The sequence below is a fragment of the Neomonachus schauinslandi genome, chromosome 16, assembly GCF_002201575.2.
Source record: "Neomonachus schauinslandi chromosome 16, ASM220157v2, whole genome shotgun sequence".
In the NCBI taxonomy this organism is placed as follows: domain Eukaryota; kingdom Metazoa; phylum Chordata; class Mammalia; order Carnivora; family Phocidae; genus Neomonachus; species Neomonachus schauinslandi.
The window spans coordinates 18,311,604-18,327,732 of NC_058418.1; the positions used below are offsets into that span (position 1 = coordinate 18,311,604).

Genomic DNA, 16,129 nt, shown 5'->3' on the forward strand with positions numbered 1-16,129 from the left:
GGGGGGGGGGGGGGGGGGGGGGGGGGGGGGGGGGGGGGGAGGAGCGCAGGGTTGTGGGGATGCGGGGAAGGAGGCATTCTCCGCCTCCTGGGAGTGCGGAGAGGTAGGACAGGGAATCGGCCACCCCGCCCGGGGTCCCGGCCACCAGGGGGAGGTAGGCAAGCCTGGCGGGCGGCGGGCCCCGGGGCATCCAGCAGCCCTGGGGAACCAGCCGCCTCCCCGGGACGCTACCCCTTCTGTCGTGGGTGCCCGAGACGCCCCCAGCTCCCCATTCTGCAGCTGCCTCGGTCTCCAGGCCAAACTCCTTGGTCTTTGTTCTCGCCTGGCAAAAACAGAGCTTAATTATGGCCAAACAGACCAGCAGGAACGGGGGTGCGGGGGCGTACCCCTCAACCCCATCATCCTTTCTGGGGACGCCCGTTCCGAGTTTTTTCTGGGCATAGTACTTTGGGGTTCATTAGGGAAAGGGACCCCGAGGCGCTGCGGAGAGACGTTCCAAATACACAGAGACGTCTTTGGAGGCACTAACAAAAATGGCATATAGAGGACAGTCCAATTTTTGTAAAAACAACAAGCAAAAATCAGTTCTTTTATATATATATAGCGTTCCTCCCCTTGATCAATAAATATGTCATAGACTCGTCAGGCCTTGATCTAGGTGCTGCAGGGCTGGCCGGAACCGAGGGGCAAAGACCCCAAGCGGGGAGCGAGAGTCCCCGTGCGCGTGGGCGGGGCGGGGGCTGAACAGGCTCCTGCCCCCGCCGGCCGGCGGAGGTGGCGCGCGGCGGTCCGACAGCCAGCACGCAGGGCCAGCTCAGGGCCGGAGGCAAGTGAGCGGGCTGCTGCGCATGCACCCTGGGCCGCGGGGCGCCCTTCCCGGGGCGGGGGCGGTACAAGCTGGATGTCCGCAGGTCACAGGGAAGGGGGACAACAGCGAGATGAGCCATTTGCGAAATGGCCCGGAAAGTCATGGTCAGATCTCTGGACTTCATCTTAAATGCGCCCGGAAGCCACGGGTCGAGACTGGTGTGGGGGGAAGGGAGGTCTTGAGCCAATTATTTTTAAAATATTGTGACACATCCCTGTGTGAGTGTGCATTAAATAAACACCAGGAATGAAACATTATCTCTTGAGAATGTGCTTTAACAAACCATCTCAAAGACTTCAATGAAATCATCTGGAACATGATTAGTTTTGCATTGTGCACCTTCATTTTATTTTTTATTATTTTAATATTTTATTTATTTATTTATTTGACAGAGACAGAGACAGAGCAGAAACACAAGCAGGGAGAATGGGAGAGGGAGAAGCAGGCTTCCCGCTGAGCAGGGAGCCCGATGTGGGGCTCGATGTGGGGCTCTATCCCAGGACTCTGGGATCATGACCCCAGCCGAAGGCAGCCGCTTAACGACTGAGCCACCCAGGCGCCCGCACCTTCATTTTAAAAGATCATTTGTTAACATTTTCATTGAGCTACACAACCACGTTAACCAGAGTGTATTGTTTTCAGTCATTGGTCCCCTCTGTTTATTCTAAACCGCTCTTTGTTTTACTGAAGTGCTTCATTTGGATTTTTTTTAAAGATTTTATTTATTTATTTGAGAGAGCGAGGGAGAAAGCTGGGGGGGGCAGAGGGAGATTTTTTTTTTCTTTTTTTCTGTTTGCTGGAGTGCTCCCCTGAGTAACTTTGTGCTCATAGAGAAGCATCATTTCTGAGTCTTTGCAGGTCTGAAGAAAATGTCTTTCTGTTGCCTTTGTTGGGGATCAGCAGTTTGGGCTGGTAGAGAATTCTTAGGTCAGAAACTTTCCTCTGGGAGAAGTTACAAACCTTCTCAACTTCTGTCATCTTCATGGGTCATAAAAACTTTAGGTCAAAAAAAATAATAAGCCACCTGAATGTGCATCCACAGGAGACTGGTTAAAGTCACCAGAAGATGGCCAGCCAGTGGGATACTACCGGTAAAAAAGAACAAGGAAGTTGCTTCTTTATGATATGGAAAGCTCTCTAAAATATGCTAAGTAAAAAATTTAAAACTAGGTGCATAAGGGGTCTAAGGTATGCTTCCATTTGTGTAAAAAAAGGGGGGGATATATACATGTATGTGCTGGGAAATGCATAATTTATCTCTGTAAAACTACAGAAGAAACTAGAAACATTTCTTGCCTCTGTAGAGAAGAAATGGGGGGACAAGGTTGCTATGCTAGGGAGACCTATTAAAAAAAAAGCAGAACATTTTAAATCTATTGAATTTGAATCTTGGGGGTGTTCTACTGAAAATTTCTGTGCTCTCCTTTAATTTTACTTTAAAAAAAATCAGGGGCGCCTGGGTGGCTCAGATGGTTAAGCATACCCCAGGGTCAGTGAAGGAGCCCTCCATACCCATGAAACTGCTGAGCCTTCGGCTCAGGTCATGATCCCAGGGTTCTGGGATCGAGCCCCATGTCGGGCTCCTGGCTCAGCGGGGAACCTGCTTCTCCCCCTGCTCATGCTCTCTCTCTCTGTATCTCTGTGTCTCAAATGAATAAATAAAACCTTAAAAAAAATTTTTTTTAACTTAAAAAAAAATCGGAATAAATATGACTAAAAGCGCTGACACACACTTTTCTGGAAGAGATCACAGAGCCAATCAGCAATCCTCGCTGTGGGCTCTGCTCCCAGGTGTTCTGAGGGCTGGCCAGGAAGTCAAGCATCTCAAGCTGATCGCAGGCTTTTCCATCCGTGGTCTGTATGCACACCTTGCTCCTACCCTTGCAACTCAGGCATTCACTAAAGATGGGCTATATTTGCCTGCAATCTTGCACTGAACTGGACTGGCTCTTTCCAAGGGAGCACCACCGTTTTCCTCAGCCCAGAGAGACTGTCTTCCCTGCTTCCTTCTCTATCTTTCTTTCCTCCCCCTGCTTCCTCTTCCTCTCCAACACCTCCTCTGTATAGATCGGCTCTTCTGGATCTCTCAGGCACACATTACCTTTTCTCTCACGGTCATCGATCCTTTATATTTGTTCTTTGGGTCTCAGAGTATCCCATGAGCTTTGTATTCTAATTTTGTTTCAGTTCTCTGCTCTGATTTTAAAGCCTCCACGGAGGATTTTGGTTAGGAAATCCTTCTTCATCCCCAGGAATTCTCTCTGTTCACAGATTATTTCCTACTCCTGGTCACCAGCCTTTGTTTTAATGCAATGTCTCTCAAGTATCACAGAGAAAACAAAGTAGTGTTGATAGGGTTTTTTTTGGGAGAGGGGGGTTGTTTTGTGTTTTTTTGTTTTTCTTTTCATTCTTCTAGGTTTTCTGTTGTTTCTGGAGCAAACTGTTTCATGGGTACGGAGGGCTCCTTCACTGACCCTGGGGTATGCACTTGGGGATGTCACCATGGGGACGTTTGGGAGGCTCGGCCAGAAATCTGGGTGGGGTCAGGATCCCCCACTTTGAAACACTATCCTCCCCCAGGACAGCCTTGTTTTCCCAGAGACAGCAGCCCAGGGGCTTCACGGGGGGGAGGGGCGGGCTGGCAAAACCAAGTGGCTCCCCACGGCTCTCCTTAGCCCATTCACTGCAACCTCCCCACGTTCGGGGTTCAAGTCTGCGTTCCTCACCCACCCCCGTAGTCTGACCTTGGAGAGGGTTTCCTGGTCGCCCCAGAACTTCTTCTCAGGCTTCGGGTGCTCCTGGGGTGGTGGTGAGTCCCTGCTGACCTCCAGCGGGTCAAAGGGAGCCAGCAGCCCGTCCTGGCGTGCCTCCAACGTCGACAGCTTGAAGCGGCCATAGGCCCTGATGAGAGCCGTGCCGGGCAGTTTATGGAACAGTTGCTCAAGGTCGCTGGAGAGGACCGAGGGCAGGTGCACGCTACGCAGCTGGGACACTGTCTTCCCGTCCTCGTCCAGGCATTCTGGGGAGCAGGGAGCGCACGGCGCCTGGGAGGCCATCTCGGGGCCTGGCCTGCTGGTGGCCGGCACCCAGCACCCGGGCCCGGCCGCGAACGGTGGCCCCGCGCGCCTGCGCCCTGCGGCCGCTTCCGGGGACTGACGTGCCCTCCGCGGGCGCTGCGATCTCCCTGCCTCCGCTCCACGTGGGGCGCGCTTACTCCCAGAAAAACGGGGCTTGAGCCTGGACACAAAAGAACTGAGGCCAAGCGGGCGAAACCAGCAGCCCCATCCCTGCAGCCTCCTTTTGGGTCTTCCTGGCTCCCTCTCCCGGGACGATTTCTGTGTGCCCTCTGCCTGTGCAGGGGCTCCTGGCCAACCCACTCTTGTCAACAACAGAGAAATGGTCACTGAGTTACAGAATGGGCCCTGGATGAATTCAGATGCAGCTGTTGGGAGTGGGGACACACAATATATAAGAGCATGAAGTAAGTATCTGTCACAATGTCAATGACAGAGAACAAATGTCACCTCTAGTCGGGTAGCAGCCCCACCGATAGAAAAAGACTGGGTGGGGGTCGCTTGGGTGGCTCAGTTGGTTAAGCGTCTGCCTTCCGCTCGGGTCCTGATCCCAGGGTCCTGGGATGAGTCCCCAGTCTGGCTCCCTGCTCAGCGGGGAGCCTGCTTCTCCCTCTCCCTCTGTAGCTCTCTCTCTAATAAATAAAATCTTTAAAAAAAAAAAAAAAAGGTGGATATTCCCAAATACTAAGGGTTATCATCTCTGGATGGTAGAAGTAGAAGCGGTTTTCTTCCTTCTTTCTACTTTGGAAATCCTTCTGATCTTTCTATGCTGTCACTTTGAACCCCTGCAACTTTTCTCAAGGTCTCATCAGTGATGATGAGGCAGCTCCTGAGCGGGGACCCAGGGCTGCAGAGCAAGGACCTGGAGCCTGTGTGACCTGGGCTGTGGGTGCACACTCTCTGGCGCTTGGTCTCGGAGACTGGGACACTTTGGTGACCTCAGCCTAAAAGGCTGAGGCCACCTGCAAGGATCCTGGCACTGGACCGCCCATTGGGCTCCTGGCCACCACCATGCACGAGGAGAGGCAGGAGCCCAGTGCCTGAGGAATGGGGAAACAACCACGTCCTTCTCTCTTACAAGTCCTTAATTAAGTCCAACTGTGCTTATCTGGACTCGGCTTTCTTCATGCGCAAAATCAGAGAAAACCTTTCACTTTTCATTTCTTTTTAAAAGTTTCAGGAAATAAAAAATCAAGAAGAAAATAGAAAAATTCCATTTTAATTAAACTGTACAGTCTGAATTATTTCCTCTGACACTAACTGAAGTTAAAAATAGAAATCAATTTCTGCAACCTTCCAAGGCAGCCTTTGAAATGTCAAGGTTTTAAAAATTATTTTACAGCATGAATTTACATATAAATACAATCTGTACAATGTATTAAGCGAGCAGTCGATGAGCTTCCATCACGGAGGAGACCTGGGACTGGGACAGGCCAGGGTAGAATTCAATTACTGCCTCCTTAGCGGAAGACTTTTCAGCCTGGAAAAGGAAATAATAAATGAGAAAGAAGGGCAATTAGGTAAGAACTGGAAAGCCAGACAGCTCCGTGGGAGCCGAGCATGCCAGACCTCCCCAAGTCCCAGTGACACACGTGTACCCACAGAACACAGAGGATGACCGCAAACTATGAAAGCATCATTTAATCTGCCTTCTTAATATGCTTCTCTGTTGCCCCCAGAACACACAGGGAGACTCACACCCCACACTTCATATTAGGACCTGTTTATAAAAGCAAGTTTTAATCCTGGTTTCACCTATCTCATGTAGGACCGCTGGGAAGGAACTGAAAACAAAACAAAACAAAACAAAACAACACAAACATGTTTGTTCCAGGGCCAAAAGCTCCTAAGCTGACAGTCTTAAATCTCGGCTTCACGGACACAAGGGCATTCATCGAGTAGAGCTGGGCCACACTGCCTCTAGATCCTTGCTCAACAGCCCCAAAGTGGAAAACCAGATGTCCCCAACAACGGAAGAGATGAATACTCTGTGGTCCCATAAAGGGTTACTCCACAGCAATGAGGGCGAGCCAGCTGCTGCTGCCAGAATCATGTGGCCGAGGCGAGAGTCCTTCTCCAAGTCCAAGCGCTAATCAATGGTGACAGAGGCCAGCAGAGGGGTTACCTGTGGGAATGGGGGCAGGCAGGCTAAGTGGGAGGAGACACGAGTGGCTGTGGGGTGCTGGGGTATCCCTTGATCAGGCAGCGAGAATGCATGCAGCTGGAAGCTTATGGTCTGTGCACATGTAAGTATGTGTGTGCACTACAGCGTTTACTAAACCATATGATTCTATGTCTATGAAATTCTAGAATGGGCAAGACAAACTGATAGAAACAGGAAGTAGACCGGTGTGTCGGGGGAAGGGGGTGGAGGCAGCCGACTGCGATTCCACCAGAACCAAACTGCAGGGTCCCAGAAGAGAAGTACCAGGGCCCCTACCAAGAGTGACACTCCAAGCCAGGTGCTGGGAATGCAAACGAGCCCCTGTGGTTGTGAGCCTCCTATCACCCCTCCTAGAAGATGGGTGCAGACAGGCAGAGGGGAGCAAGACACAGAGGATGGAGGGCCCTCCAGGCTCCCAGGGGAGAACCTAGGAGCTTGGGGTGAGGAGTGGTGGGGACTACACCTGTAGCAACCACAAGGGTCAGATAAATGCACTCTACACTTCTGCCCCTCCCTTCCTTGGAGAGAGATGCTCTCAGGGGTGTAAGAACCCCTCCAGCCCTCTTCCTAGGCAAGGATGTACGTGCGTGTGCATGCAGGGAAACCCAAAGGCCTGAGGACAACATGTGGACATCAACAGCACCACCTGTATACGCTGTTCTGCAGCCTTGAGTCTCTTGATGGTAAGTTTTAGATCCAATCACTGCAGAGCTGTGTGCCCATGTTTTCCGACTGCTGCACGGTGCCCACAGCAAGCCCCTGCTCCGGCCCTCCCACCATGCCCTCCAAATGGGCACTGACGGGCTTCCCCTGCAGGAATGACTCATCAGATGGCCCCAAATGCTCAAGGGTGAGGGTCTCAGGTGTTGGTGAGGTCCCGTGGGCCTGGCCACATGACCTAACTTCCCTGTCCCACCTATGAAGATGGGGGGGGGCCCAGGTGTCTGCCTCACAGGGGTTCATGTGGATGATATGAGCCATGCCTGGGGTGTGCTCCTCCCCTGCCCCCCCATCATACTGGTGTGCAGGAGGACAGGGAAACAGGAATGGGCACAGCCACTTCAGGAGGCTCGGGATGAAACTGAAATGCTCGGGGCGCCTGGGTGGCTCAGTCGTTAAGCGTCTGCCTTCGGCTCAGGTCATGATCCCAGGGTCCTGGGATCAAGCCCCGCATCAGGCTCCCTGCTCGGCGGGAAGCCTGCCTCTCCCTCTCCCACTCCCCCTGCTTGTGTTCCTGCTCTCGCTATCTCTCTCTGTCAAATAAATAAATAAAATCTTTAAAAAAAAAAAAAAAAAAAAAAAAGAAACTGAAATGCTCATTTCCTTTGTATTTTTGAATCATGAAATCATGAGATGTATTGTCCATTCTGAAGAAGTAAATGGAAAAGAATAATGGGTGGCACTTGTATTTCCAGATGGCAAGATATGCTTACAAGGTCAGAGTAATTAAAACAGTGTGGACAGAACAGTACCAAATGGCTAAGAAACCACAGAAGAGGGGCACCTGGGTGGCTCAGTGTGTTAAGTGTCTGCCTTCAGCTCAGGTCATGATCCTGGGGTCCTGGGATTGAGCCCTGCATTGGGGTCCATGCTCAGGGGGGAGTCAGCTTCTCCCTCTCCCTCTGCTCCTCCCCCTGCTCATGCTCTCTCACGCTTTCTCAAAAAAATAAATAAATAAAAAGAAAGAAAGAAACCAGAGTGGAGAATGGAGGAGCAGGCCCGCACAGGGACTGAGGACACGACCAAGCTACTCTACCTTTAATGAGCCGGTTCGGCGCATAGGGCTGACATGGAGCGCTCACCCCCGCCTCTCCCCCTTCATCCTGAGCCCGCAGCTGGACTTCCCTTTCCCAGCCCCGTGGTGACCAGGCCATGCAGCAGTGAAGACCGTGATATCCAGGCAGGACCACAACCACCCCCAATGCCACCCTCCACCCATCCCCTCCTAGGAGGTCCGTGCACTGAAGCAGAACAAACTGGGGTCCTGAGTACCTTTCTTGGTTTTCTTTTCTTTTTTCTAATTAATTAATTTATTCATTTTAATTAATTTAAAATATTAATTTATTTTAAGTACTCTCTACACCCAACGTGGGGCTCAAACTCACAACCCTGAGATCAAGAGTGGCGTGCTCTACTGACTGAGCCAGCAGGGCAGTCCCCTGGTTTTCTTTATGCTCCACTGTGGGGATGTGGGGAGCTTCATGGAGCTAGTTCACTCCCCTGACTAATACAACTAGCTATCCATTTGGAGAAAGGTAAGCTAGAGGCCTACCCCACTCTGTTCACAAAAAACAAAACCAAAAAATCCAAACAGATTAAACAAAAACAAAACTATAAAAGCAGAATAGCTCATAAACATATATAAACTCTTGGGTTAGGGAAGACCTTTAGGAGACAAAATTATAAAACATACCCCCCCCCCAACCATTGGTAAAACTGAGGGCACCAAAAATTAGAGCTTCTGTACAACAAAGATAATTAAAAGTCACATGATAGGTAACACACTAAAACACAAGGGATTCATATCCAGAATTATCCTTTTTTAATTCCTAAAAATCAGCAAAATACTACCTTACTTGACTGAAACAAGTAAAACAATGTAACAGAAAACAGAACACTGTGCAAAGAATGTGAGCAAGCTACTCAGAAGCGAGCACATGGGCAAAGGCTGTCCTCCAGCCACTCAACCTCATTACTAGTCCCAGAAATACAAATTAAAAGTGAGATGCCATTCTTCGAAGGCCCATCGTGCTGGCAAACATTTCTGAACTGTTTGTAATTGATGTTGTAACAAGGTAAAATGGATACAGACACTTCCGGAAATAATTTGGCAGTATTTCTTCATTCTACATGTTCATACTCCATAGATTTATGCTACATAAAATTGTATTATTTATTTTAAAAATGTGCAGCAACAAAACATGTGTACCTATGTTGTGTGTGTGTGTGTATGTGTGTATGAGAAAGACTGAACAAAAAATTCTTGAAAGTTAGACATGAAGCTGACGGCAGAGGTTGCTAGAGAGAGAGGTTTGGGAAACTGCTCGAGGACCACTTGAAGCTTTATCTGTAAGGTTTGAATTTTCACAATGATAATATATTCATATATTACTTGCGTAAGGAAAAAATGAACTTCTAAAAAGCCTAGTCAATATACAAATTTATCATTTCTGACATCTGCCTCTCAGCAACTACATCAAGATTCCAACAAGCCTCTGGAGGGTTTCTGAAAACCACCATGCCCCACTCCCTACCTTCTGAGCAGTTCCTGGGGTGACAGGTCTGCAGGCCCCTCTTCATCACTCTGGCTGTCGCTGCTGTCCGTATTCTCAGAACTACTACTCTTCTCTGATTTTTTATTCTTTTGCTTGCCTTTGTGTTTGTGCTTCCGGTGCTTCTTTTTCTGAAAAAGAATAGTGAGGCAAGGGTGGAGGGGGACAAATGGGTGTTTCCCTCCCTGATTCCTATGATGACAGGCTAAGGAGGCATTTGGTTGCTGGGGTCATTCAAAAACAAAGACAAAACACCTCATTTGGAATGAGCCTCCTATGGGACAGCCCAGGGCACGCAGCTGTGCGCACTCTCCACCCCGCACACTCAGAACTGGTCCTCCAGCGCAGACACAGCAGAACCAGGCAGATGCAGGCAGCATGCCATCTTGCCACTTAGCCCCCATCTTATCCCAGGTGACCCCTGTCACCTCCCATGACCTCAATGGTCCATGTCATTAGGCGTATGTGATCAACTACCTATCAGGATGACAAGCACGGTGGAAAAGCACAACAAAGAAACGAGTAGAAGGTCAGAGAAGAGCAGATACATTGGTAAGAAACAAATGAATTTGGTTTTCAACCTGGCAGCACATTTTTTCCCCTGTCACCACAACAGAACTTTCATCATCTTCCAAGCTCAGGAATCCTTTCTGTCAGGTAGCCAATCATGGAGCTGTTTGTCATCCATTCCACCACTGCCCAGAGCACTCTGGGACCCAACACTCACATTAACTGAATTAAAAGCCTGTGCCATCGCTGGAAACACACGGATCATGGGATCGGGGGTATCAGGGTGGGAGCAAACACTACTCCTTCAACTTTCCCTTACCTCAAGTAGCAAGCTATGGACCCAAATCTCTGTTTGTAGTGATGACCAAGTCGTGGAGAAAAAATGTTCAAAACAGTATCTTCATCTAATATTGAATGAATAGCCAATTAATACTATTCTATTATTTAATATTCAACCATTACTCTAAAGTATTTCAATGTCCTTTTTGCCTACTTTTTTTTAAAGATTTTATTTATTTGACATTTTATTTTATTTATTTATTTATTTATTTATTTGATATATTTATTTGATTTTATTTATTATTAATTTTTTAAAGATTTATTATTTATTTATTTTAAAGATTTTATTATTTATTTGACAGATTTATTTATTTATTTATTTATTTCAGCTCGCTAGCTGAAAAACACCAGGGTATTAATTCTATTTATATTAATAGTAAATAATATTATACTAATACTAATGTGTTATTTAAAGATTTATTTATTTATTTTCTCACAGCGAGAGCAGGAACACAAGCAGTGGGAGTGGGAGAGGGAGAAGCAGGCTTCCCGCCGAGCAGGGAGCCCGATGTGGGACTTGATCTCAGGACCCCGGGATCGCGACCTGAGCCGAAGGCAGACGCCCAACGACTGAGCCACCCAGGCGCCCCCTTTTTTGCCTTTTTAATGTTCACAAAAAAACTGTTCTAAGTACAACTGAATAATTAAAATATTCTGTCTGAAAGTTCTTGAAAATTGAAGGTTTACATGAATGTCAACATTTCTGCCCAAGTGTGCAGAGGCCCACATGCCCCGAGGGGGGGGCGGGGCTTGTCTGCAGGACAGAAGCAGGGACACCAGAGCCTGCATCCGGTCCTGGGACACCCAGAAGGTACTCACCTTCTCTTTCCTCCGTCTGTGCTCCTTCTTGGTCTTGTGTTTTTCTTTGTTTTTTTTATGTTTCTCTTTGTGAGGTGCCTCAAATGTCTGACGAACATCTGAAACGCAAACGTAATGCACACGTGAACTGCTGGGGAAAAGAAAGACTAAATTATTGAACTGGGAACGCATTGACGTAGGTGGAATGTTTAACATTAGGGCGGAACTCCTGCCCTGCCTCACTGATAAACAAACGGATTAGCATGTCACCTGGTAGCTCTATATTTAGAAACTGCCAGAAACCTCAATAATCGACCTGTGTGATCCAACCAGTATCTTGCCACAGCCTTAATGGCTAGATGAGTCAGATGAAGATAAAAGTGGACCAGATTGCACAAGCCTTTTGCAATTTAATATCCTCCGGCAAGCTCAGAGACAGAGTCTGAAGCTCAGCTGAGGTTGCCAGCAGGGGTTCATTGCTCTACTTCTCCAAGCCTCAGTCTCCCCATCTATGAATAGAGACAGTAAGACTCCCTGTTCTCTCAGGGACATAGAGGACTGGATGGAACCAGGCACGTCAATCCCATAGCCTAGAATCTGGCACATAAATGTCAACTCCTCCCTTTATGAAGGCACATTATATGTGAATTTGTCTTATGAACTGAAGCCCTAGAAAACTAGCATCAAAACAACACAGTGTATGTTGTCATTAAAAATGACCAAACAAGTGGCATATGCCTGAATTCTCCACCTCCAAATGCTGAACAAAATGTTTTCATAGGGCATTAATTTCCAGGTAACCAAATCAGCAAAAATTAACAACAGTAGAAGCAGGGTAGATCATCAGCTTTTTCCACCTAAGGGAGAGGTGTTTCAGAAGCATGGATATTTCCAAACCCAGGGAGCAGGTGCCTGTAACTCTCCAGTCCCATAGTTTGGTCAGGTATTTTAAAATCTGACCTCCCCAAACTTTTTTTTTAATGCTCATTTTTGAAAAACCATTTCCCCTTGATAACCCATAGACAAAATTAAGGCTATCAAAGATGGTCTGAGAAATGGGCATAAATAACTTAGCTTTTAGATGTTGAAACACTTATTTTAAGCTGAAGATCTGAACAACTAAAGCAAATCAGAAATACATTCACTGCAATTTTTCAAAACCTCACACTTTTCTTATCACCTCTTTGAAGACTGGCTTTACTAACTAAAACAATATTTATATGTGGGTGCTATAGGAAACTATAAAGTAAATAATAGAATTATGTCATCTACATACCTGGGCCAGGTTATCAGATGTTTGCTAACCTGGCCTTTAAGGAGAGGATAGGCCAGTCTAAACATTTTAACGAGATGTCAGTTTAAGACGTTGTTGACTGATACTGGGGGAGGAGGATGGACTGTGTCTACTTCTGAAAGAATTACTTTTACTTTATTTGCTACATTAGCCAAACTATAAAAAAGTCTCTGAATACCTTTCTCCCTGCAATTCCTCATCCATCTCTGTGTCCTAGATTTTTACTTTTTTTTATTTCTCGAAATGACACCTGAGACGCTCAGGACTCTACTGTATGTATCTGAGTGTTAGAAAGAAAAAATGTTGCAAGGTCTCGGAGGCTATAAAGCAACAACTATCATTTAGGCACTCTGTGGAAGCGATGAGATTCAAAATGTGGCTAAGAACAAATAAACCAGAAACAGATGTATATACAGTGAACCCTGAACAACACAAGTCTACACAGAGCCACTATGTGTGAATTTTTTTCAATAAGCACAGTACTGTACATGTATTTTCTCTTCCTTGTGATTTTCTTCACAACATTTGCTTTTCTCTAGCTTACTTTACTGTAAGCATACAGTACATAATACATATAACATACATAAGAAGTGTTAACCAATTGTGTATGTGATGAGTAAGGAATCCGGTCCACAGTAGGCTATTAGTAATTAAGTTTTGGGGGGAGTCAAAAGTTATATGCAGATTTTCGACTGTGCAGGGTGTTGGCGCCCCTAAATCCTGCCTTGCTCAAGGGTCAACTGTATGTACGTGGTTGGCCTCGTTTTGGATTAGACAGGTAGAGGTGATAACACGGTTAGAGTTGTCACAGCTCAGGGGAGACACTGGTACTGATACAAATGGGTGAACCAAGGAGCTCTCAACTCACTGGGGCAGAAGACGGGAGGCAGCCGTGGGCCGAAGGGTTCTCTTTCATCTATCTGCAGCTTTTGTATCGGGAAGGAAGATGCGGGCTCCTGGGGTGCCAGCTCGCTAGCTGAAAAACACCAGGGTATTAATTCTATTTATATTAATAGTAAATAATATTATACTAATACTAATGTGTTTGATTCTTCAATTAATACCTGTTGCCACCAGATAATGCGTGCTTTTCTTCACCACTTTGCTTAACTAGCTCACGCCAGGCGCTAAGGATACAGCCGCAGTGAGCATGTAAACCTGACCTCCAACCTCGTGGACATCTGAGCTGGGAAGTCAGTCACACGGGCCACCTGCAACCAAGTGTACCAGGGGCTGCAACACAGGGTGTGTATAGCACGTGCTCGGGATCACCTCACTGAGACCTGAAGGGTTGAAAGATGTCCTCAAGGAAAGATATCCTCTGAGAAGAAGAAAAACTTACCAACGGGGATCTAAGACTATGTCCCAGCTCAGAAAGTTTAATTTCACTCTAAATAAATTATCAAAGAGGGGAAAAGCTGAATATAAACAAATTACCATATCCACAGTAATAATCTCGTTTTTTAAACAGAGTAATATGTTTTCAGAGAGTGGAAAGAAAAATGCAAAAAGTATGGAAAAATATGCATCAAAGTATTAACAATGTTTATCTCAGGGAAGTGGGATTCCAAGGGACTTCAGCTTTCTACATTTCTATATTTTTAAACTTTAACAATTCAAGTATATATCACTTTGAAATAAAAAATAAGTTGGGTGGCTTTTTTCCCCCCACAGAAATAGGAAATAGGCATTTGTGAATCACCTAAGAATAAACAATATTTTATATCTCTTTGCAACTTTTTGGTTAAAGACACTAAAAATATTATACCCAAGTCCACCACAGACTGACAGGGATTACAGACCACCCAAAGGCTGAGATGGAAAATTCTGTCCACCCACCCAAGCATCTGAAAAGCCTCTGGCCCTTGCAAGCGCCAAAGGGCCTCCTTTTCTGTGCCAAAACTCGCGGCTCGGGGAAGAGCCCCTGTATTCCTCAGGACCAAATGCTGCCAATAATCCTAGCACCTCATCATCAACCAGGTCAAAAAAAAAAATCTATTTTTTAAACAAAAATTTTACTAGTTTTAAATTCTTCTCAACTAGGGTAAGGAAAATCAATATTATCAAACACAGCTATCCTAAAAATACACCAGAAATTTATATCTGATGCCACAATTAAAAATGTAAAAGATTAAAACATCATTGCTTGCTAATTATCCTGGGTTAGAACTGCACACTAACGTGATGTGATGAGCACTGGGTGTTACACGCAACTGAGAAATTGTTGACGCTACTTCTGAGACTAATGATGTACTATATGTTGGCTAACTGAACTTAAATTAAAAAAAAAAAAGAACTGCACACTAAACAAAGAAGCAGCTTCTCTATAGACATCCTCATTTTCTTCTTTAGATCCCCAAATCTAAAGTATCCATGTACCGCGTGCCACAGATGAGGTTTCCACCGAGTCAGTCTCTTGGGAGCTTTTGAAGTCAGCCTCCCCAGGACCTGCCTGATCATCCTCGCTGTCACCTTGCTCATCCTCAGAGGATGAGGACTTCTCTTCGGATGAGCTGGCAAAGATGGCCTTAAATAAGTCCATGGATGGACGGCTGCCTTCTCCTTCAGGCTGTGAATCTGCACCTTTGCTTATATTCTGTATTAACAATGAAATAAGAGTCAGGAATGAAGAAGTAAAGGTGAGGGGAGCCAGACCTTCTAGAAAGACAAACAGAGACACACACATGTTTATGCTCAGGTACATGGGTTCCCCACCCATGAGCTGCCTAGCTAAACAATGACCGCTCACATGGCATTTATTTTTCTGATGTTTCTGATTCAACTGCAGAACGAGCCAACTGGTAGAAGCAGCCAAAGACTCTCCTGGAGATGGGTCATTCATCAGAATGGCAAAGGACCCACAAAAATGCAGTGGGAACTAGCACAGTGCCTCTGTCCTGTTTTCAAGAGTCTATCGAGCCTTCAGAGGGCCAAGATGAGAGGTTAATGAAGGCAGGCTACTCAGATAAAATGCTGCCGAGAAAACCGGGCTCCACACGGAGGGGAGGGCGCGGGGAGCATGTGGATTCCACAGTCAAGGAACTTCCCTTTGCAACTACACATCGCTATTCCTACAAGAAGCCCAGCTGTGGACAATCAGATTCGCCAAACAGACAGGCAGTAACTTTGTACAAACTCAATTAAATAAACAAGGAGCAAAGGCATGAAGAAGACACGACTCCTCCCCACCAGCAGCTTCTCCCCAGACGGGCGTGGGGTAATCTGATGTGCTAAGTGCAAACAGCCGTGACGAGACAGAGAGCCCTGGGACTGGCCTCGATCAGAATCCACTCCGGTCCTTCCACTGTACCCCTGAAGAACCCAGGTCAGAGACACGAGGATGCACTCATGGTGCGAATTCGTGCCAAGGGGGTGGGTCTGGACTCTACCACTGGTTCTCCTCACTCTCAGCGGGATCACTCCCCATACCCTATCACCTCCAGTTTCTGGAGCAGAGTTACAAATACCCACAGGAGGAAAACTGGTACAAGACAGTGACGTTTGTAGTGTTAAAATAAACTCTCTTCACAGAAAAAAATTAAAGAAGAAAAGTACACCATTCCCTACTAAAAATAACTGGGGTACCTTGGAGAAAGGACTGATTCCAGAGCTGGGGCTGAATAAACACAAAGATACGCCCGGACATCACTGTGCCCATAGAACAAAGACAAGCTTACAGAGTAAGAGGAATATCCCAAAAAAACACAGAAGCCAACCTCCTGAAGGAGCTCCAGCCAGCCAAACTAAGACCATTTGAACATTAAAATAAATAAGGATAGTACTGAGTTAGCCCTTAAATAAAACAGGAAA

At 46.6% G+C, this 16,129-nt stretch overlaps 2 protein-coding genes across 2 annotated transcripts in view; both read right to left on the reverse strand.

Moving 5' to 3' along the window:
* The window catches only part of WDR88 (WD repeat domain 88), a 46,264-nt gene extending 42,340 nt beyond the window's left edge, over window positions 1-3,924 (reverse strand). Inside the window, exon 1 of the mRNA XM_021700990.1 lies at window positions 3,613-3,924. Coding sequence (XP_021556665.1) covers window positions 3,613-3,924 — 312 coding nt within the window. The remainder of the gene's footprint in view (window positions 1-3,612) is intronic.
* A 1,215-nt stretch (window positions 3,925-5,139) lies between these two features.
* Window positions 5,140-16,129, reverse strand: part of GPATCH1 (G-patch domain containing 1) — a 45,757-nt gene continuing 34,767 nt past the window's right edge. The window contains exons 16-20 of the mRNA XM_021700920.2: window positions 14,699-14,915; window positions 13,188-13,295; window positions 11,047-11,144; window positions 9,361-9,509; window positions 5,140-5,422 (exon numbers count right to left, since the gene is read on the reverse strand). Coding sequence (XP_021556595.2) covers window positions 5,392-5,422; window positions 9,361-9,509; window positions 11,047-11,144; window positions 13,188-13,295; window positions 14,699-14,915 — 603 coding nt within the window. The 3' untranslated portion in view covers window positions 5,140-5,391. The remainder of the gene's footprint in view (window positions 5,423-9,360; window positions 9,510-11,046; window positions 11,145-13,187; window positions 13,296-14,698; window positions 14,916-16,129) is intronic.